Genomic DNA, 21,811 nt, shown 5'->3' with positions numbered 1-21,811 from the left:
GATGGCATGCACTCGGTATCTTATCGGAACTTCATCGGAATTCTTTACTGGAACTGTGATTGGATGCGTTCTTTTGATTGGCAGTTTTGACAAGCCATTTAAAAGTCAAGGTAGACTACTAAGGGCTTTCTATACAGCCATTAAAACTACAAAACATCGAGAACTAAATCATGTTAGAAACAAATCAGTCATGAAAACACAAGAGAACAAAGTATATGATACCAACATCAAAACTATTTTTTTCGTATTGAAAACAATTACAAAAACGTTTACAAAACATTCCGCTAATATTGAACTCATGCATAATTAGTTCAAAAATTATCTTATCAACAATTGGAATTCTTTTCTGGATTTCAAAGAGGAATATAACGTCAAATACAAGACATTTTTGACATAATTTACGAACGCCAGGATGGGTTAAGGCAAGCAAAATGCGTACAACCTAAGCGCTGGATCGCACGGGTTTCAGTTTCCATCTCAGTCGCAGAGGTACTGATGGTTTATAGACAACATACAGAAACCCACAGGCATCATACTGCGTTTCTAAGTTGCGCTACTTTTAAAAAATGTTGCTTTGCGCAGCATAAATAAGGAACCACGATTCGCATTTTATGACACCATGAAATGAATATACTCTAAAACTCTACTAAATCTACGTTCTTTCCTCTTTCAAAGCAAGAAAAGAATTCCAGTTTTCCAGTTTACTAATATAACCGTATTTCTTAATTTAATGCATTATTTTCAAATACTTTTTGTAATGCCCAGTGGATGGAGTCTTTCAAGTATGTGTTTAGTAAAGAAGCCAGAGTAAACTCGTAGAAGAACTACCCTTGCCTCACGATACGACCATACGTTCTATCAGCGTTCACTCGGGTGTATTATCATATAAAGTTTGTCTATTATTTATAGTGAGGATAATCCCATTTTAGTATTTTTATATTGTAAAAGGAGTAGAATCACTTGTCTACGAAATCCTTCGCTGTAACCTAAGCAGCGGAATCAAGAATGAGTACCTGTTAGTGCGAGTAGCTGAACCTAGAGTCTATATTATCGTCAAATCTTTATTCTATTTGGTATCATATGATTCTTATACAAGTATTACTGACATGCCCTCCTGTTGTCCTCTCTGTCACTTGAATCGACGTGGCTTTACAGGAAAAGAATTCCTGACTTTGAATAGCTTTTGCATGAGCTAGTCTTCAGTACGAAAACTTGTAAATCTATACTCTAAACAAGTGATTCGTTTGGTTGCCATTACCAACTTATGTTTCACCAAAACAACCCTCTGGTACAACGAAGGCATGTTTTTGTTTATATTTTGATTTGATTCAAATTATCAGAAAATTTCTTTGTTTGTGTGACCAGGAACAAAGATAATAAGAAAGGTTTTGTCTACCAATGGCTACAGTTAAGACACTGTATTTTAAATCCAATACAGGATTTGAGCCTAGGAAAATATCATCATTGACTATGGTCTGATAAGGATGTTAACTACTTAGTACAGACAAATGATTGACAAATTATTTCTTATCAGACATAGCTCCTGAGATTCCTTGTACAGCAGCTTCTGTTGCGGCAGCCTGGACGTGGGGGTTGGTTGCCACACCCCTTGTGAATTCACCCTGGGCTTTTTCAAAGCTGGCACCAGCCATACGATAGATCCTGTGCATCTGAGGCAAAAAAATAATGATTTTGTTTAAAAAATAGGCAGTCAAAGCCTGCATGTGGCTACTGCCATTTTCAACACCATGAAGATTTCATGACTGGTGACGTCATATGTCACATGATTGAGAGATGTGTCAGCAGTGTTCAGCAAAGTATGTCTGTCCAAGTTTGACTCACATTGATCACATGTTATAGAGCAATTACAGTTTTTATGTGGTCATGTGACTGGTGACGTCATGTCACATGATTGGCACTGTGTGTAAGCAATATCCGGCAATGTCTGTCTATCCAAAATTGACTGACAGTGGTCAAGTATTTGCAGAGTTATTACAGTTTATGTGTAGTCACGTCATTGATGACGTCATGTCACATGATTGGCACCCATGTTTAAGCAATGTCCGGCAATGTATGTCTATCCAAAATTGACTGACAGTGGTCAAGTATTTGTAGAGTTATCACAGTTTTAATGTAGTCACGTGATTGATGACGTCATATGTCACATGATTGGCATCTGTGTGTAACCAATGTCCGGCAATGTATGTCTGTCCAAGTTTGAATGACATTGGTGAAATATTTGTAGAGTTATTACAGTTTTTATGTAGTCACATCACAACAACGATCTGATTGGCTCCGAACAATATCCGAAAGTATATCGGACTAAAATCGGTATTTGATTTGTGCTTCCTTTGGTGTTTCACTCACGCACTCAACACAATGACATTATGGCTACGTTTTTATCGAAGCAGTAGCCACAAAAAATGACTGGATAACCAACCATAAGAAGCAACAAGTGTGAACTCTAAAGGGAAGGAAAACTAAGAAAACCCTTTGAAGCACAGGAGAAAATCAAAGAACAACTCTACTCACATACTGATGGTTTTCAACCATTCCCAAGAGAATTAAATAACAAAAGACACGGCGGCCATGTTGGAGGATATAACAAGAGAATTCATTGCCAATTCTTTTGTTAAAGTTCTCCAACAAGGCCGACGTGAAAACCATCAATAACATTGACCCCAGTGGGGCTTGAACCTAGGTTGCAGTGGTGAGAGGTGAGCGAGCTTACCCCTATTTCACCTGGTACCTTTCACCTGTGCTATATTTACAGCAAACAGCCATTATTCCCTGTGAGAGGCTCTTCCATTAGGTTCGCTTTACACACACTACCACTTCATTCATTATTTATGACACACAACGCTCAACTTGCATTTTGTTTTTATGAAGCGAGAAAAACTGGAGAACCTGAAGAACAACCCTTGTGGCACAGGAGAGAATAAAAACATGCTGACCATGTTTGGCTCCAGAGCAAATCCTCACAAATATATCTATTTTTTTACCTTAATTAGCAAGAAGATATCAATAAGAACTCCAATGAGGAAGAAACCAGCACAGATATACATCATTGCACCCAGAGAGTTGTTTTCGTGGATTGCTGCAGTAGCATTGATAAACCCACTAGGAAAAAAAGATAGAATTAAAAAAGAAAATTGAATGAATGAAAGATGAATGAATGAAGGAGCGAAGGAACAAATAAATGAGAAATAAGTAATCATCATTAGTGAGGGTAGCAAATTTTTTTTTTTACAAACCTGTGCCTTCATTCCATGATGAAATGGGAAAAAAAAGTCGATTTTCATTGAGGGAGAAAATTCAACCAAAGGACTCATGAAAAGAACCAACAAAAATGAGAGAGAACTGTGGGATATTATATATAGATTTATTCCAGGTTAGAATTTAATAGAAGCTTTGCACCATCACGTGACGTCAGCCAAGTTAGATGGCAGGAACAATACAATGGTTTACATGAAAAAGAATTCAATAGCTTGTTTGCATGATGGTATCATTGGCCTCTACTACCAGACTCCCTTGCACACTTTCTTGTGTCCAGTTAATTAGCGCGAATTGTCTGACTATTCTCATTAGGGAACACAAATTTGTGAAGCATCTTGGTAATGGGAGTCAAAGGACACCATCATGCAAACTTCCTATTCACAAGAGCAAAGGGATGTTATTGTTCTGCCATCTAACCACTGGCAGTCTAATCTGCTTTATGGGGCCCAGTACGTGATGGTGTAAAGCCTCTATTCCAGGAATTAACACTGACCATGCTCCACCTGCAGGAACTCCCAGAGAATAATAAATGTTTATTCCTATGTGCAGAAAGAAGATGAGGAAGAATATCACGTAGCTAAATGAGCTGTCATTCCTACAAGAAAAGAAATGCAATGTAATGATGATAATAATAATAATAATAATAATAATAATAAATTAAATAATTGGAAATTAGAAGTTGATTTTTGCATAGGGAGGAAAGCGGGTGAAGCACAGGAAAGAACCAACAAACTCAACTCACATGTTGAGCTCATCTGACCTGAATCCGGGTCACATTGGTGAGAGGCAATTAAGAGCTCTCACTGCTACGCCACCCATGCTTTCCATGAAGTTCCCATGCAGTTGGTAGAGAGACCTTTAGATCCGACGACAAGTACAAATGTTTAACTTTTAAAGAGAGGCACTATCGTTTTGTAGTCATGATAGCGTATGTAGATTGAAATTTTAGATTGTAAAAATCGGAAATCGACTACAATTTAGCGTTAACCACGTGCACAGGACCAATTTTATAAATCTAAAGGTCGCTGGTATGTTATACATGTAGGAAACATGTTGGTGGTAGGCTAACTCATTGTTAGCTGCCACCTGGTAGGTGTTGGATTGTTGGTAGATTGATTATAAGTTGGTGATACTATACCACCAACTGTGTAGGTTGACTGCTGGTCCTTGGTCGTGGGTTGAAGGGTTGAGAGTAGTTTGGTGGTGAAAGTAGATAGTGCAGGGCTTAAAATTTCAGCAAGTAGATTTGGAACTCTCTGTCTTGCCAATCATTTTGACCAGTAATGTTGAACTTTAAGCTGTGCAATACTGAGATAATTGGTAAATCACAAGTTCCATATCTAAGATAGGTTATAGATCCAGGATGTAGTCAGCAAACCACCATTGCCAGTGCTGTATGCTGGATAGGAAAGTGTGGGTGATTGGGACCCTTACACCAAATGCAATGACTTTGACAAGTATTATTACAAAGTTGACAAACCATGCCTTTTATCTTTTACTGATTCATTCATCCCTTCTAACTTACTTCAAGGCTTTATATGCAGGCCTGTACCAGCACAGAAATGAGGCAGGGATATTTATGAGAAGGTATGCAATAGAGATGCCAAATGTCTCGCCATCTGCATAACTATCTTTAGTGGGTTTTTCAATCATCAGTGCAAGGGCAGATAGAAAATTGAAAAACATCACAAAACAGTATGCTGAAATACAAGGAGGAAAACCCCTTTTACTGATACCATTTTGAATTGTTAACAGATAAACTTGTTAGCAACATAGCAAGCATCGATACAAATCTGCTACAATTACGTACTTAAACCAATAAAAATGATTAAAACAAATGCTGTTACCATCAACTGCTATTCTCAATTTTTAAATATTTTCATGCAATTTAGATCTGCTTGGATGATTAATATTTTATAAGTGGTGAAGTTTTAAAGTTTAGCAAGAAGTGACATCCCTTTTATTTTAAAACAGTGCTTTTTGTGAAATCATTCCTTAAAAAATGGCCAAAAATAATTATTTACTGCTAAGTAAATAAATAATTACTGCTTGCTATCTTACCCCAAGAGTATCTGTCCATTTAACCATAAAATAACTTACTTTAGTGCCTTATAAGCAGGTCGGTACCAACACAAAAAGGAAAGAGGGACATTTGCTAATAAGTAGAGTATTGAGAGCCCAAATGTTTCACCATTGTCAATCCCCTCAACCAGAAGTGCAAACGCACATAAGAAATTATAACACATGACAAATGAATAAGCTGAAAAACAAATGCAATAAACAAAAAATAACTTTAGTCTTGCTGTGAGTATAACAGGCAAAAAAAAAAAAAAAAAAAAAAAGAAAGAAAATGTGTTACTTACATTAAGCATACGAACACAAATAATGTTACAATATTAAAGAATTAGCTTTTAGTGTCACACAAACAACAGCTGTTAAATATTAGATTTATGATAAATGAAAAGAAAATTAATGTAGCTGGTAATAAACAGACATTAAAACAAGAATATTTTTCATCCTTAAAACCAGGTGATTTTGCTTTTATCACCCCTAATGAATTAGCCAATCAATGTAGTAGAGAGAATAAGAGAAAAATATCAAATGCCCTTGGCAGGAGTCGAACCCACTTCTTCGGTATTCTAGTCCGATGTGTTAACCACTACACTACAAGGACCAACCATGCTGAAAACACAGCTGGAATATGAAATGATATTTTTCTCTTATTCTCTCTACTTCATTATACACACCGAATGAATAATTTATTATCTAATTTAATTTTTAAATATTTTAAATATTAAAATATCCTCTATTTATTGCTGTATTGGCGGAAAATATTTCATTTTGACAAGAGATAATAGAAAATACTTGCAAATTTTCGCTGTGCAAAAAAAAAAAAAAACAAACAAAAAACACCTGAGTTGAAGTGTGTTCAAAGTCCTTACCTTGCCATCTTAGAAAGAGAAGTCGGCATGTCTTCTGGTATCCTATTGGGATGTCTACTTGAATATCATGATAGAAACAAGGCTTGCATTTACACCACTTTGGAAAAGGTGGAAAATTGTTTTCTCTGTAACCTGAACATATTACAATATTAATGATATGTTACCCCTTTTCTTCCCAGGATTCCTAGCAAGGTACTCATTCCAGCCACCTTCACCCATCTTGGATTTTCCCAGTTATATGACATGTATTTTTAAGAACCAGTTCATTCTCAATAACCGGATCTATTTTTTATTGCAAACAACAACGACCTAAATTATAGAGATTATGAATACCAAAGAGGTATGTTTTAAATACATCCAGGGTAGCTCAAATGAAAATTGGTCTACATATATATATAAGTCCATGGGAGAAAAAAGGATTAAGTTAAAAAAAATTGTTTTCATATTTAGAACTGGATACTAGTGATTACTGCATGTGAAAATTACTTAATTAAGTCCTTTTGTATCATAACAATACCTGTAAATTGCATGCGCTGTAGTTCTTGTTCTTTTCTTTGTAGTTCTGCAGCTTTTCTCTCCAAATCCTGGGCAGAGAGGAAGAAAACAATTTTTCTAGAACTACATGTGCAAAGTTCAAGTTAAATACACAAATGATGATAGTAAAAAAAGAAAAGATGAAAAATCTATCTATTTAATTAATATAAATCCTGGGCAGAGAGGAAGAAAACAATTTTTCTAGAACTACATGTACAAATTTCAAGTTAAATACATGAATGATGATAGTAAAAAAAAGATGATAAATCTATCTATTTAATTAATATACCTCTTGTCTTTTCTTTAGGTTCTCTTGTTCTTCAACAACCTACAACCAAATGACAATATTGAAACATGAGCTTTCAGAATTCCAATGAGACTACATAGGCACAGACAACGCAGTTAGGTGTGACCTTTTCTTTTGCAAAAGGTGTTTTTTTATTTCATATCACAGGTCCTTTCCTTGAGTATTATTTCTATATTTTCTTATAAGAGTTGAAAAGATATATTAAATAACATTACATTATAGAGTACAAAAACTAAAAGTGTGCAACACTTTGCACTATTTAGTAGTAAATAGTGCTAATTAAACAATAGAAAACAATAGGATTAGCATAATTTAGCAGTATTCAGTGGTATTTATGTTACACACTTATAGTGCTTGTACTCTAGTATTTTTGAGTATAATTTTTTTTGAGAATATTATGCCAAAGAAAACCCTCGAATATGCAGTTCATTTCCCAATGTTTCTCTGTTTATATGAAAGCACTGAGCAACTCTATACGTATTGTTTGTTTATTCAGAATAACTGTATCAACAAACCCAATAAGTTACTGCACATATGACTTTAAGTATCGTACTTACAGAGTATGGAGGTGGTTCTTGCCTTGTTTCTATGATAGCTGGCTGTGTGGTGGGTTTTGGTATAGGAGCTATAACTGGGGCTGGAATTGTTGACTGTTATAAAAATAACATAAATATAACTTATAATATAATAAATGCAATAAAAACACCATTAGAATAACACCTGTTTAATCCAAAACTAAAGATAAATATATTAAATATGGTTAGTTTGCTATCATTTTTTTCAGAAACAGGTATTTTATTTTAGATGTACACTATCAATAAAAGGAAATATCACCTAAATTCTCAAAGAATTAATGAGAAATACCACTTGCATTTAATTATTTAATCTGACCAATGAGAGAAGGAGGAGTGGTATTAAGCCACTTTCATCAAATGCAAGAGGTATTGATTCTTTGAGAACTAGTTAAGGTGGTATTTCCTACACAAATTTTCTTGATCTTTTCATAGTTGAATTGACTCTGATTAACTGTAGAAGTAAATTGTTTTCAATTAAGATAACTAACTTTATATTAACTATTGTAATAATAATGGAAGAGAAAACGTGCACTTTATAATAGGGAAGTCAAGGTGACAGGATTAACATTGTAACATGAACAATAAACATTGAGTAGGGAAGACAAAACAGTAAGAAAATAGAACAGAAAAAAGAAAATGAATGAAAATTTGTTTCCCAGTAACTTAAAAATTTCTCATTTCATAATATTTTATAATATAGCTATAAAATCGTGAATATAAAAATAAATGAATAAATCGTAAAATACATAAATCTTAAATAAATTCAAAATTTAAGCTTAATGTTTATGTGAGAGAGTTTGTGTGGACAAATTCTTGATCTATGGGATCTGTATGGCTTCAAATATAGTATCTAAAAATGTCATCTATTCAAGGCGAGATCATATCATTCAAACCAACGTTGACAGATGTCTTTGAGAAAGCCATTACTTGGAGATATTATAAAATATTTCATATAAATGCCGTTAAAATATTACAATATGATACGAAGTGAACACAATATGAGTGAAGGTGAAAGCAAGACAAGCTCACCTTTGTGGAAGGTCCTTTACTTGGTTGGTTTTCGTCAGCGAAAGGATTAAAATCCTCTATTCCTCTGGCAGCATTACTAGTCATAGAGGCAACAGAAGGATCCTACGAGAAATTCAAGCAAAAAGAGTCGAAAATACCGCTAAAGACTACAAAGTAAATCAAGTTTTCTCTAATAACCATTCTGGCTTGTGTTCAAATATCTGTTCAAAACGACGTAAACTACAAAATATAAAACCAGTTTTTCCATGCGATCACTTACCGCAAATGGATTTTCTGAATCATCAGTATACGGTTTATTAGCCATATTTTATATTTTGAGTATGATCTTTAGAATAATCGTTGTTTTAAGGCATAAAATTGTCTTTTTTTTGCCCGATACGTGTCTCGCCACCAAAATTATTTCACATCCGGATACACATTGCGCATGAGTCAACTATCGCTTTGTCATGTGATCTTACCATGACGTAATATCAAATTATAAGATCTTGAGTAAGACTAATATGAAAAAAAAAACGCTTTAGTAAGAAAAAGTCAAGACGTGATATTATAATACCTATTCGTAAGAACTAAAAAAGGAGACGATACGGATTTGAGAATGATTTATTTATTACAGAGAATTTTATAGTCGTACATATTGGGAACAGTTGTACTTTGTTATGAGTTCTTAGCGGAGTGAACGCACTAAACCCGTGAAACAAATACTAACTTTTAGTACTAAATGGTGATAAATAAACAATAGAAAACAAAGGATTCTGTATGAAATAGTACTTAATAGTACTAATGTTCACGGATTTAGTGCGTGCACTCTATTAACATCAATTTAAAATTAAATATTCAGAGACCATTAATATTGCCCATATTCATCCATGTGTTGGATGTCGTCTTTTTTTAGAAATGTAGTTAAGGGTTGCTTGTATAAACAATTGTCACTTCTTCTTGAAGAAAAGAGACAAAGAAGAAAAGACAGACAGACAGAAAGAAAGTGTTGAAAACAAGAAACAAAGAAAGAAAGAAAGAAAAAAATAACAAGAAATGTTACTGTTCTATAACTAACTACCCGTTCACCAAAAGCAATTTTCTTATCTCATTATCTCTCTTTGTTGATCCATAAAATTGAACGAAAGCTTTTTTGAACAAGAACTACTCTAAGTGGGCTCCCTGTGGTTTACACATAAGGCATGTGAATGATTTGAAATCATTTCCGAGAGATTTTACTGAATAATGTAAAACGCGACCACAACGTGACCGCCATCTTATAACAAATAACAAATTTCGGGTTTCGAATTCAACCAACATGGCGGCCGATAAAAACCAAACAATATATCATGCAAGGTTTCAAGGTCTGTGTGGAGGCGTGGATCCCTCCCAAACATTAGCCATGTTGGATGACATGACAAAAAAACCCGACCAAATCCTTTCTTAAAGTCATCCAACATGGCGGCTAGCTATGACGTCACACGCATCCCAAAAACAGTCTATTAGGGCATGTCGTTGTTGACAAGTCGAGCTTGACAGAGCTCAAGCCAGTCAGTGGAAGTCCATTTGCTCTCATAGTCCACCACTTTATCAATGATATACAGAGTGTCAATTTGGATGTTGTTATTTCTGTTCGATGTGTCGTTCCACCACGCTCCTATCTCCGTGTTATCACTCTTTCCATTAAAACCAGAAGTTCCATCTTGTTTTTTATCCAAAACTCCATTTACAAATATCTGCCTGAAATTCCAAAGCAAAAGCTAGTTATAACATATATCTACTGTATTCGAAAGCATCGCTATTGTTTTCGTTAGGGGGAGGGGACGGGGAACAAAATTAGGACTTTCTATAAAAGATACCCGATGCACTTATTGCACCCCTCTACACTAACATTCACAGATACGTTATTGATGAAAATATACGATGAAACTGAAATACCTCGTTCCTGTTGGAGAAGCCTTTTTCCAGGTCCACGTTATCTGATACCACTGGTCAAAGTTCAGTATCGCATCTCCAATCATATCATTTGAGTAAAACCCATGCAAAACGCGCTGTGAATCGGAAAAGATTTCCGCTTTGAGTGGATGTTATTTTAGTGAAATAATAAAGTTTTTGCATGTTAAGGAGCATGACAAGGAATTCCCAGCTAGTAGAGTCTATCTCCCTCGTTGGCAATTTCTCTCCAAGAACCAAGAACCGCCAACGAGGGAGACTCTTCTACCAAGGAAAAGACAAGGATGATGTTTTGTACAGTAACCATGACGACAGAGGCGTGTCCTAGTGTTTGTTTGAATCGACTCTTCGATTTTTCGGATATCGGAAAGACCTGTCATATGACGCAGGGCGAACAGCGCACGGCAAACAACGTACAACACACGGCAATTGACGCACGACACGCAGCGAACTGCCAACAACACGCGGCGACCGGCCAACAACACGCGGCGACCGGCCCGCGACATGAGGCGAACGACGCACGAAGCGTAGTGGTACCGGTCGGGCGTGGCTTAGTGCACCTGTATAATCAGTTCATAACACAAGTCCATTAACTGGTTATGGACTTTTGGTCATAATAAATACCTTAGATCTTATGCCCAGGTGAAATCCTTTGCCATTTTGTTGCCCGCCAGCACCAATAACTGGAATTTCCTTCTGGGAATTTAACCCTTGGTCAGTAAATTTGATTAGTGCCATGACAGACCATTCATTTCCGGACCAGAAATCCACAGGGATCCCAATGAGGTTGATATGTTTTCTTCCTTTTAGTCGAATTGCTTTACTCATCGCGCTAGGTAGGTACTCGGGCACTGTATTGTTAGATGCATGATCTTCAAAAGCTGTTAAAAAACAATAATTAACATCTAAAGCATGCACAAGCTTGCGGTGATGGTGGTGTACCGGGTGATGATAGTGGGGCATCCTGTGCTGGACGTTCATCTCATCCTAGGTCTCCTAGGTTACTAGTGATATTTCTAGTCCCTATTTATAATTTATAAGCCAGAAATAAGCAATAAGCACGTTTCTTCTCCTCACACTTTCCAGGGCCCGGTTGTACGAAGCCTGGATAGCGCTACCCAACGAATAAATCTTATCCAGTGGATAAATTTATTGGATAACAGCATCGACTTATCCACTGGATAAGGATTTACCCGCCGGATAGCGCTATCCAGGCTTCGTACAACCGGACCCAGAATAGCATACCTGCGGTGAGATTAACGCTCGTGGCGACACTCCCCGGGCTAAGATTCACTCTGAGGTTATCGTTAAATTGGAAAAGAGCACCAAACTTTGATATCTTAAAGGTTTCTAAATCTATTCTAGGTACGCTTGAGTTGTCACAGATGTCTTCCTTTAAGGCCAAACTCTTCCATCCCGTTGGAGTACAGACCTTAAAAAGATATTCGAACATATCAGTATACGAGTTACGTGTGTAAAAAATCTGTTATATACCAGGACACTGACCAAGACATGACTCTCGCGCGCGAGAGGGCAGTGGACATTACGGGCTAACCAATCATATCGCTAGAAAGCAGGAAGACATTCTAGAAACACGATACTTGATGTCAGTCGTGCACCGAACGTCACTCACGCAAGTCAATACTATAGTATACTGCTGAACAGATCTACCTACCTGGACGTTATAGTTAGAGTATTTTATTTGTCCGTAGTCTTTCGTTTCGTTGCAGCTGGGAATGAAAAGCACGACGCATTTTACTTAACATTTCGACAGATCTAACTTTCGACAGACCTTTATGTCATTTAGATAAACGTATAATATAATTGCGCAAAATATATACATTTTTTTCAATCTTTTATGATACCAAAATAATCTCGATCTACATAAAAGTTCATCTATTGGGGGAATTATTATTGGCGCTTCTTTTATTTTCGTTGATAGATTTAACTGGGACCATATATTCAGACATCGAGGGCTGAAGCGTCGCATGGCAACGCGAAGCATTTACGGCTACGCCGGAGATTTTGGCCCCGACACCGCTATCCCTGGATTTACAGGTTAGTTAGTGGTTACTCGGTTCTTAGACCATAGATGATTAACCACTTGCTATGACCAGCACACCCGAAATATTACCTGTGTCGCTAATGGCTTAGCTCACATGGTCGCGTTTTTTCGTGTCAGACGCGCTTTGAAAAGCAATCCGTGCTTATATACGTATATGTATAATATATATATGTATAAACAGACTTGGGGTACAAGTCAAGTCAAAACTGAAGGTAATCCTGGCATGGTAGCGTTGACCAGATAAACTGATGGATGAGCAAATTGTTTTGATGGAGAGCGGAGGAGCAAGATTGAGAAGTAAAGGGCGCAAAAAGCAAAATAAATCGTATGATTGCTTTACCTCTTGTTCAATGTTGAATTATCGACCTTTGCCATTGGTCCTGGAGGTCCCGGAGGGCCCTGAGGCCCCTGAGTCCCTTGAGGCCCCTGTGGACCCTGACCTCCTTTAGGACCCATGGTACCATTTACTCCATCCTTGGTTAAAAAAAAAAAAAAAAAAAAAAAAAAAAGACTCACTGAAGGGTAGTAAAAATTAATAGTTCTTCACATATTTAACTTCGAAGAACTCAAGTCCTATCTGCCATGGGTAGATCCGTTAGTCTCCTTCGCAGCCGACACCAGTTTCGGTCTGAAGGTCGGTTGACATTGAGTACAGCACAAGACAGAAAAGAGAGACAACTTCCGGAGTTTCTTTCTGCGCAAGCTCGAGTTTCCACTCAACGATCCTAGAGTCAGCCACAGGGATACCACTTTAGATTTATGTTCATTCACCTATCAATTTCATATAAAGTGGCCTCTTTGTGAGCCGGCCAGCTAGTCTTCAATGGCATTTTTACTTGCATCGACTGTGAACGTGCGCGGTAGGAATGACATGAAACCCGATTGCGATTCGGTTCTTCCTTTTGTTTGTTTGTTTGTTTTTTTTGTTGTAAATATATCTAATTTCAACATGTTAAAACTGTCAGTTTGAAGGACTTTTTAGGTTTCCCTTTTTAACCGTAGAATACAAATTTGCACTGCAAGCACTTATTAACTGGAAGGAGCAGACCTGGATCAAAATATGTCTTACCTTTCCATTCTTCCCCGGCCTACCTGGAGGTCCTTGCTGAAAATATATTATATAATTATGAATATTCAAAGGTAAATTTCGACAAATTAAATTTGAAAAGAGGTTGAAGAAGAGTAAACTGCGCGTGCGCACGACGACGGCGAAGGGAAAGGCTAAAAAACAGATACACGATACCCAGACCAACCCCTGCGATCGTATTGCTTCCTCTCTGAATCCAACTTTCAACAAAAAGCGCATCTTCCCTAAAATAACGACTATACACAATTAACATGGAGCTTGCTTACTAATCCATCTGAACCACCATGTCCAGGTTCTCCTTTATCACCTTTGTCTCCCATGGGACCAGGAGGACCAGGATTACCCGGCTCTCCTTTCGGCCCTTGTACTGTGCTGCTGCTGCTGTTAGTATTCTGCAGTTGGAAAAGAAGATGCTTTTAGAAGAAATTTTAACTGGGATTCAAGAAGAAGAAGAAGATGATGATAATAATGATAATGGCAACGAAGATGAACTATAGGTCTTTACATCCCGAAAAATTCTCACCAAGACTAGAGAGCCAATCCGGACTTGGTGACCTGCATCAGGCTCAAAAACAATATCTCCATCTTCTCCCGCCTTAAGAACGAGACTGCCATCTTTGGTTTCGATCTTAGGGGGTCTTCTGCAAGAGATAGATATATTCTTGGCTTTCACCCACGTGACACCGGTCTTGACAACGGTTGCTATCCGCCATCTTTGTGCCCCTCGATAGTAAACAAACAGACGCGACAGAGAGATATGTGTGAACTTTTCACTGAACATGGTGCATTGTATCGTAGTTGGTTGCGGTTCAAAGAGCGGTAAGAAAAAAGTTTCCTTTTCTTCAATACCTAAAGTGATATCGAATCAAGGCGAAGAGCACGAAGAGTTGACACGAGAGCGGAGAAGGCTTTGGATTTCGGCCATCAGTCGAGGCGATACTGACGCGAAGAGGGTTCTTGAAACCGAACGTGTTTGTGGTCTTCACTTTGTCTCTGGAAAGCCTGCAAAAGTCTGGGACAGATATAATATTGATTGGGTTCCAACTATTAACCTTGGAAAAAAGGAAAGTCAGGAAGAAGATCTGAAGGAAGCAGCGAAAGCTAAGACAGAACGAGCTGAAAGGGCAAGAGAGCGCAGGAAGCGAATCATAGAACATCAGCAACTTGGAGTCGAGAGGAAAAAGAAGGACTTGAATCAAACTGGGAATGCTGTCCAAGATATCGAGTTTTCTACCGAAACACAGAGTAATTCATGTTTTAATATTGAGCCTTCTTGCAGCAGTGCGAATGATGAGCGTGAAGAAATACTCGACAAGAGCACCCAGACACCCGTAGTGACTTTCAAGGACGAGTCAACACAGATGGACTTAGACTTAACTTATTTTGAAGGTTCACAGAACGCTGACACACAGACAGATGAATTTGAATACATGTTTTTAAAATCTGCATATCAAGCTCCGGACAGAGAATTCTTCGATACAGCTGATAAAGTTCGATTTTACACAGGACTACCTTCCTATGAAGTCCTGATGGTGGTGTTTGAGCATGTCGCGCCACATGTTCAACGGAAATCTACAGTTCTTAATAGATTTCAAGAATTTGTGCTGGTACTGATGAAGCTGAGACTAAACGTTCCCTTTCAAGACCTAGCGTATCGTTTCGTGGTGTCCCTGTCAATTGTATCAAGAATATTTACCTCTTGGATATTGGCAATGGATTCTAGGTTGTCCTGCTTTATCCATTGGCCTGAAAGGGAACAGTTGTGGAAAACTATGCCAATGTGCTTTCAATATACATTTAGGCGCAAAGTAACTGTCATAATCGATTGCTTTGAAGTTTTTATTGAAAAACCAACAAATCTTATGGCCAGAGCTCAAACGTTCTCATCTTATAAGCACCACAACACCATAAAGATCCTTATTGGTATCACTCCCCAAGGTACAATTTGGTTTGTTTCTGAAGCTTGGGGTGGCCGCACCTCAGATAAATATTTAACTGAGAATTGTGGATTCTTAGATAAGTTGACCCCAGGGGATACAGTCATGGCTGATCGGGGATTTACCATCACAGAAAGTGTTGGTTTAAAGCATGGAAAACTGGTAATTCCAGCATTTACCAAAGGGAAAGCCCAGTTAGATCCCATTGACGTTGAACATTCAAGGGGGATAGCCAGTGTTAGGATACACGTCGAAAAAGTGATTGGTCTACTGCGGCGAAAATACACTATTCTGGAAGGAACACTGCCCACAAACTTTGTAAGCAGCAACCAGAATGGGTCACCTGAATTCCAGGTACCAATCGTTGACCGCATTTTAAGGGTTTGCTCTGCACTTGTTAATTTTTGTCCTTCCATAGTGCCATTTGAGTAGTACATTTTTCATAAAAAGCAGGGGTGGTAACAATGTTTAAAGTTTTTTCTATAATAACATTATACCAGGAGAAATCATTATTACATTGCGACAGGCACAAAACACTAAAATCACAATTACTATTTCACTAGAAATAAAGCAACAATTTTATTCACGTTCTTCAACAAGTCCAAATATGGAGGGGACAAACAATCTTAAAAATTAAATTTTGATATGAAAAAGGGCATGAAGGAAAAAGAAAGTGAAAATAACTCTTTACCTATGGCCTAATTTTTCATCTGAGATTATGTGCTAAGAAGATAACTGTGGCTAACACATGAATACTGATTTTGATTCAACTAACAATTTTTTAGCCAGAGAGAAATTGAAAAATATTATGCCAAAGGTAAACAGAGGTCTAATAATATTCAATAGCAACTGAAATGTTTATTAATTAATTTTATTGCTAGAAATATTGCTCTATGTATGACTCATTGTCATGTTACTGTTTCTTCCCTGATACACCATTTCCCTGAACATGGGTTCCTGCTTATTTTAATATTGTCACTAGATTTCATAATAAGAGATGTAGATTGAATCTCGAAAGAAAAGATTTTAATATGTTGGTGTATTTCTCAAAGCAGAATTAATCTGTTTTGACTGAGCCTAAAGTAAGAAGCTGATAATGCTGGACAGTTCAGACACAAACATTTTTACATTTTATTCACTGAGTTCCAATGAAAAGATGTCTGATTTAAATCGCTTAAATGAAGTATTTATTTTGATTATCAGCTTTTTGCTTTTGGTTATTTATTAAAAATTATTTATTATAATATTTATGTCATATTACTGACTATTACTTATCACTAATAATTTTCTTTGCTAAAGAATGAATTAAAAAGTTGGAAACATGCTTATTTGTCCACCTTTAAGGGAAGCTAATAAATGGGGACGCATTTTAGCAACATCAAAAGTTACATGACTGGGGTTAGTACCAAAAGCCAAACACGTAGCAAAAGCAACTGAAAAAACTCCGCAGTCGCTACCATTACTTTGTTGCTGAACTGGTACAAATTCTAAATTAACTAGTCTTCCACCGATTAAGTCATTTGCTTGCTCCTCTATTTCCTGGCTAATTGCATGATGGTAGAGACTATCATAAAGATTTACAACACCAGGTAAGCATCCTATACTGCTAATACATACCCAGTGATCAGTCCCTGTATGCAAAATCTGAATAAATTCTCCCGAAACTACATCAAAGTTCCTTGCTCTTCCTAGGGTTGGGCGCTGAAATCCCTCAATTGACTGGTTTACATTCTGCAATAATACTTGGGTAGCTTGAATTATATCACCATTAAGCCATCCAGCAGGATCACTGATGAGGTCATAATCAGCATTGTTTAGTGTTGCAAGGGCACTATACTTGTCAACAACACCGGTTGTAACCTGTGTGATTTCAATATCATCTTCACTGTCACTATTACAATCATCTGTTTGTGATTCTGAAGTTTCTGGTGATGGTGAATTGCTTGGCTTGGCAGAGGTTGTCTTTGAAGAAGTAGAAGTGGTAGGTGTGGATGATTTGTTTTCTTTAGCTTTACAGGCACCACACACCCACGTTGACTGGTGATTCTTTGGCATTCTTTTCAATCCCAAACAGCTAAGATGAAAAAAATGACCATTTGTACAGTTGGCATTGTGGCACTCAACCAGTTTATCACTTATGAGTGCCTTTGCATTACAAACACGAATAGCATTGCATTGCATTGCAGCTTGGTTGACAGTAGATGGTTTCGGCTTGGCTTTTGAAGCCCCAATTCCTCTCTTAAACTGTGGCAGCCTGCTGCAGTGAGGACAATACCATCTTTTAGGTATGGACTTCCCACCTACAGCCAAACATTCTATGTGAAATTGGCCATAAGGACAGTCAGCATTACTGCAGGAGACCATCTCATCACTGCACTGTCCTCTACAAAAGCAGACTGCTTGATCACCTGGAACTTTAATGATAACATTGCACTTTCTTGTGTACCACCATCCCAAGATCTCAGGGAGTATGCCAATCCTCCAAAATGCTTCAAGCTTTTTCACGACAGTTTTGAAGTGGTGGGGGTCTGGGTAAATTCTCTCACACACAATGTGTGCATTTCCATCTGAATCCACAGCACAAACAACAAAGTCAGCATATTTTCTTTCTGGCAGAGTAAACAACTGTTGTTGAACCTGTAAGTAATAATTGTGGCTCTTCTTTAGCTTCATTAGGCCATTTACCACCTCAAGACAAGAGTTTTTTTGTAGAACATACTGCTTAAAGTCACAGTTGGGGATGGAAATGGGACATTTCACCTCTCCACATCCCAATCCGCAGCAATTGCAAGAAACTAAAAAGTCTGGGGTTGCATGGATGAAAGGAAATTCCCTGTTGATGAACAAACCACATCTCTTAAGTTCAAAGTTAATATGCTTTGTTTTCATTAAGCTTTCATATGCATTAATGGCATACTGTTCGTACTTGATGCCATGTCGAATGGCCTTGTTATCCAGCTCGTACAAGTGGTGGTAGCAGATAGATTGGATCAGTGACTGGGAGGGCTGAGCTAGGTTGGTGTTGTAGGCAGCACCACATACAGAGGCTCCAATTCTGCCAGCACGATGTCTAAAAAAACCTGGGCCCTTAGCTTGATCTCTTGTGTCTTGCTCAACCGCTTTTATCTCCTCGTCTGAAATGTTCAGCTTGACATCTAAGCACTTTCGCAACAGTTCTAGATAATCTAGATCTAAATTACAAGGCTCGTAAAGATCACATAAAACTGGAACATTCCGACTTTTGGAAATGAAATGGTCAGCGAAGGGGTCGATTAAACTTAACAAAGCAGCTTTTGTTTGGCAGTTGTAGAGTTTTGTGTAAAATTCCTCCTTTTCCGCTGCTGAAACTTGGGCTGAAGGGTTCGGGTCTCGTCCAGGTCCAGCTTGATTTTTACGAGACTGTCCTAAATTTTCATCATTCAATTTATCAATGTTACTGTCTAGAATCTCTTTGAGTTTTTTCGCAGAAGAGAAATCTATGTCCTTGGCCCTTGCGTAAGATACTTGGTTGACATACGTGGGAAGAAGCCACGTGCACTTAACTTGGGTACAGGCTAATTTCCCGTTGATTCTTGTCCAACATTCGATGTAAAATAAGACGCTGGCAACATGCGAACAAGATTCTGCTAGGCCTGCTTTACAACCCAAACAATGAGCAGAAAAAATCGTACCATCCTTGCCGGCAATGATCCAAATATCGGCCAGAGGGTCATTCATGCGTTGGGAATGGCGAACTTTCGCCACGACCACATGCTTGCTTGAGATAATTCGTCCTCTTACTGAAGCCACAAATCCAGACACCACTTGATTATATGCTTCCAAACTCTTGTAATTTTTAAACTGATCGTTCGTATAATAGCTCGTCTGCAAAACCAAGTAACTAAACAAAACATTCAGGATCAAACTGCTCACTTGGTATGGTGACTGGATCAACGCCTACTGCCTCGATCTTCTTCAAATAACGTTCCTTTACATGACTTTCAAGACCTGATCCATATTTCGAGAGCACTGGCACAGCCATTTTCCAAAGTTTTGAGACGTCATTTGGCTCTGAAGCGAGCTAAAACTCTAAACACTATAAAAATGGCCTACTATTATCACAACATTTCACACTCGGAGGGGCACAAAGATGGCGGACGCCCATATTTGGATAGGTCGAAATAGGTCAGTGACGTCACGTGAAAGCCAAGAATTGACACTTCAGACCAGGGGCGTATAGTGGAAGGGGGAGGGGGCAGTTTAACACATTTTCCCTGATGATACGTGTTTAGCCCGAAAGCTCGCAATAAATATTAAAAAACAAGGCTGTTCACACCTCATTCACCTATGTAGCACTTTTCCCTGTCAAATTTAGAGGTATAAAAATTACGGCGCCGAGATGCGAGGTAAAAAATAGTAACTTGCAGTCATACCCTCGCCCTTCCTCGCTAGTTACGCACCCTAAGTATACTGATTGATAGATACGGTCCAGACATATATTATAAAGTGGCCCTTGACTGCTAAGCTGGAGACGTTTAATGCTAAGATTCTAACCGGATCCCCTTTTTATCCTGGCTACAAAATATTCACTGGATAACGATTGATTCGTCGAATAGCGCTATCCACCCTTCGTACAACCGGATTCAGGGATATAGCCGTTGACTTCCACTCCAACGAGGATGAGTGTGGCCTACTTAAAATTTATAGGACGGCCCGGCCCTAAGCACGCTCGCAAAGGAGGATACGATGCATGATTTGTTTTGACAAGGATATCTATTTTCTGATCAAGCACAGTAATCTATTTCAATTGGCTGTCATTAAAGATTAAGTAAACAGATACTTCCTTAGAATAGTTCGGAGTATCTGATGTGTGGTCGGTTATATAAACAGTGCTATCTCCCTTAATTAATCTATGTAATTTTTGTACTTCTACTACATTTCTCTACAAGAGTAACAATAGTTCCGATCCAAAAAACTATTAATTATAAAATGTATTAGCGGAAGTATTTCGTAAACTTAACGATTATTTCCAGATCACAAGCTTCAGTGCTTTTCACCGACATCGGATTGGAAGGTCAACTTCATTCTTGGCAAATAAATCATTAGTTTAAAGACGACATATTTAATCTTCGGCATTTACGGAGGGGTTTTAAGAACGCTAAAATATTGCCTCAGGCTTGAAAATACAATATTAATATCATGTTTATGATATTGGTGGCTGGCTTGAACTGCTATTGACTACTATACAGCTTTGTCAATGCTGCAGACATCTTTCGCTTTCTTACATATCATAAATAATTTATTTGAAATGAAGTTAACTTAAACCGTTAACCTAGCTTTGGCTTTTTCAGCTTTTTTGTTCATATATCGGGAATCTTATAAGCTGATGAACAAAAATACGAAGAGTGACTCAATTCATGCATCATTTTGGCGCGGTTTTATATACTTGGGTCGACATTGTGTCGTTTTATTTTCGCTGCACTCACACGTGATCTTCTAGCTGCCTTTAAACACAGTACAAGCAACCTAAACTAAATGAATTCGAAGAACTGTGTTATGAATGAAAATAAATGTCTTCTTACCTGGAATTTTCCTGAGCGCTTTGTCCTCGACTGATAAATATAAACAGAATCACGAGCATAGGAAAGCATGTTCGAGGATTCAAATACTTCATCGTTGATGGTTGAGCTTTACTGTTTTTGTTGTAAATATCTGTGAATAGTTTGGATTATTTTTGATGTTGGAAGTTGAAATTTTCAAAGCACTAGGAATAAAGTCATACCAGTTTGTGACTGTCACCGCTTTTCGAAGCCGCCACAGGGAAAGCACAGATCTTTTATGATGCGGGCTGCGGATTAGGTGACATGTGTTATTGACATCAAAAGTTAAAACTGTTGACAAGTGACAATCGCCAACACTTAGCCACGAGCTGTCAGTCTGTCAGTAATAATCATATCGAGAAAACGGAAAAAAGGTGAAAATGGATATATACCTTAAAAACAACGGAGCAACAACAACAATATCACAAAATGAAAATGAAATAAACCCTGTACTTTTGAAATACGCACACAATTCCGCCTCGCGCAGCTCCCGACGTCGAGCGCGCTCAAAGATGTCTGTTCTGAAACAATATTTACGGGATTCCTGTGGT

At 37.8% G+C, this 21,811-nt stretch overlaps 4 protein-coding genes across 8 annotated transcripts; 1 reads left to right on the top strand and 3 right to left on the bottom strand.

The window, feature by feature from the left end:
* Positions 1 to 212: 212 nt before the first annotated feature.
* Positions 213 to 9,074, bottom strand: LOC116299979 (secretory carrier-associated membrane protein 1). Of its 2 annotated transcripts, none has more exons than XM_031708718.2 (10): positions 8,923 to 9,074; positions 8,664 to 8,765; positions 7,617 to 7,709; positions 7,042 to 7,080; positions 6,736 to 6,802; positions 6,219 to 6,350; positions 5,377 to 5,536; positions 3,770 to 3,871; positions 3,003 to 3,120; positions 213 to 1,670 (listed from the first exon to the last, which is right to left on the bottom strand). In XM_031708718.2, exons 1-10 carry the CDS (start codon positions 8,965 to 8,967, stop codon positions 1,521 to 1,523), a joined length of 1,008 nt encoding a protein of 335 aa, XP_031564578.2. In that variant the 5' UTR covers positions 8,968 to 9,074; the 3' UTR covers positions 213 to 1,520. The 2 variants fall into 2 exon arrangements, with proteins under 2 accessions (XP_031564578.2, XP_031564577.2); XM_031708717.2 differs by lacking the exon at positions 5,377 to 5,536 and adding an exon at positions 4,802 to 4,976.
* Positions 9,075 to 9,247: 173 nt separating this feature from the next.
* On the bottom strand, positions 9,248 to 21,795 carry LOC116299945 (uncharacterized). Of its 4 annotated transcripts, none has more exons than XM_089025652.1 (12): positions 21,729 to 21,795; positions 21,443 to 21,597; positions 21,243 to 21,372; positions 14,268 to 14,385; positions 14,011 to 14,136; positions 13,727 to 13,762; positions 12,998 to 13,131; positions 12,268 to 12,322; positions 11,838 to 12,024; positions 11,217 to 11,473; positions 10,578 to 10,690; positions 9,248 to 10,379 (listed from the first exon to the last, which is right to left on the bottom strand). In XM_089025652.1, the coding sequence occupies exons 3-12, from the start codon at positions 21,332 to 21,334 to the stop codon at positions 10,142 to 10,144; spliced, it is 1,356 nt and encodes a 451-aa protein (XP_088881778.1). In that variant the 5' UTR covers positions 21,335 to 21,372; positions 21,443 to 21,597; positions 21,729 to 21,795; the 3' UTR covers positions 9,248 to 10,141. The 4 variants fall into 4 exon arrangements, with proteins under 4 accessions (XP_088881778.1, XP_088881777.1, XP_088881779.1 ...); XM_089025651.1 differs by having other exon boundaries at positions 21,443 to 21,508; positions 21,653 to 21,766; XM_089025653.1 differs by lacking the exon at positions 21,729 to 21,795 and having other exon boundaries at positions 21,443 to 21,616.
* Positions 14,407 to 17,005, top strand: LOC148914215 (uncharacterized). Its single transcript, XM_089025649.1, has one exon. The coding sequence runs from the start codon at positions 14,524 to 14,526 to the stop codon at positions 16,111 to 16,113; it is 1,590 nt and encodes a 529-aa protein (XP_088881775.1). The 5' UTR covers positions 14,407 to 14,523; the 3' UTR covers positions 16,114 to 17,005.
* LOC148914214 (uncharacterized) lies at positions 16,242 to 19,893 on the bottom strand. Its single transcript, XM_089025648.1, has one exon. The coding sequence runs from the start codon at positions 19,396 to 19,398 to the stop codon at positions 16,987 to 16,989; it is 2,412 nt and encodes an 803-aa protein (XP_088881774.1). The 5' UTR covers positions 19,399 to 19,893; the 3' UTR covers positions 16,242 to 16,986.
* Positions 21,796 to 21,811: the final 16 nt, after the last annotated feature.

Source organism: Actinia tenebrosa, unplaced genomic scaffold, assembly GCF_029948245.1.
Source record: "Actinia tenebrosa isolate PJP-AT-01 unplaced genomic scaffold, QUT_ActTen_1.0 PGA_scaffold0__85_contigs__length_37466705, whole genome shotgun sequence".
Classification (NCBI taxonomy): Eukaryota; Metazoa; Cnidaria; class Anthozoa; order Actiniaria; family Actiniidae; genus Actinia; species Actinia tenebrosa.
Note: the sequence above shows the minus strand (reverse complement) of the source record. Positions and strands in the feature narration are given on the sequence as shown.

Bases quoted from the DNA above. Each gene is read 5' to 3' on its own strand.
- LOC148914214 (XM_089025648.1), bottom strand. From the start codon at position 19,398: ATGAATGACCCTCTGGCCGATATTTGGATCATTGCCGGCAAGGATGGT.
- LOC148914215 (XM_089025649.1), top strand. From the start codon at position 14,524: ATGGTGCATTGTATCGTAGTTGGTTGCGGTTCAAAGAGCGGTAAGAAA.
- LOC116299979 (XM_031708717.2), bottom strand. From the start codon at position 8,967: ATGGCTAATAAACCGTATACTGATGATTCAGAAAATCCATTTGCG. The intron at 7,081-7,616 runs GTAAGTACGATA...ATTTGGTTGTAG, and splicing joins AAGAACCACCTCCATACTCT to GTTGTTGAAGAACAAGAGAA. The intron at 1,671-3,002 runs GTAAAAAAATAG...TTTTTGCCTCAG, and splicing joins ATATCTTCTTGCTAATTAAG to ATGCACAGGATCTATCGTAT.
- LOC116299945 (XM_089025652.1), bottom strand. From the start codon at position 21,334: ATGAAGTATTTGAATCCTCGAACATGCTTTCCTATGCTCGTGATTCTG. The intron at 14,386-21,242 runs GTAAGAAGACAT...TATCTCTTGCAG, and splicing joins AGCGCTCAGGAAAATTCCAG to AAGACCCCCTAAGATCGAAA. The intron at 10,691-11,216 runs GTATTTATTATG...TCCGATTCACAG, and splicing joins ACCTGGGCATAAGATCTAAG to CGCGTTTTGCATGGGTTTTA.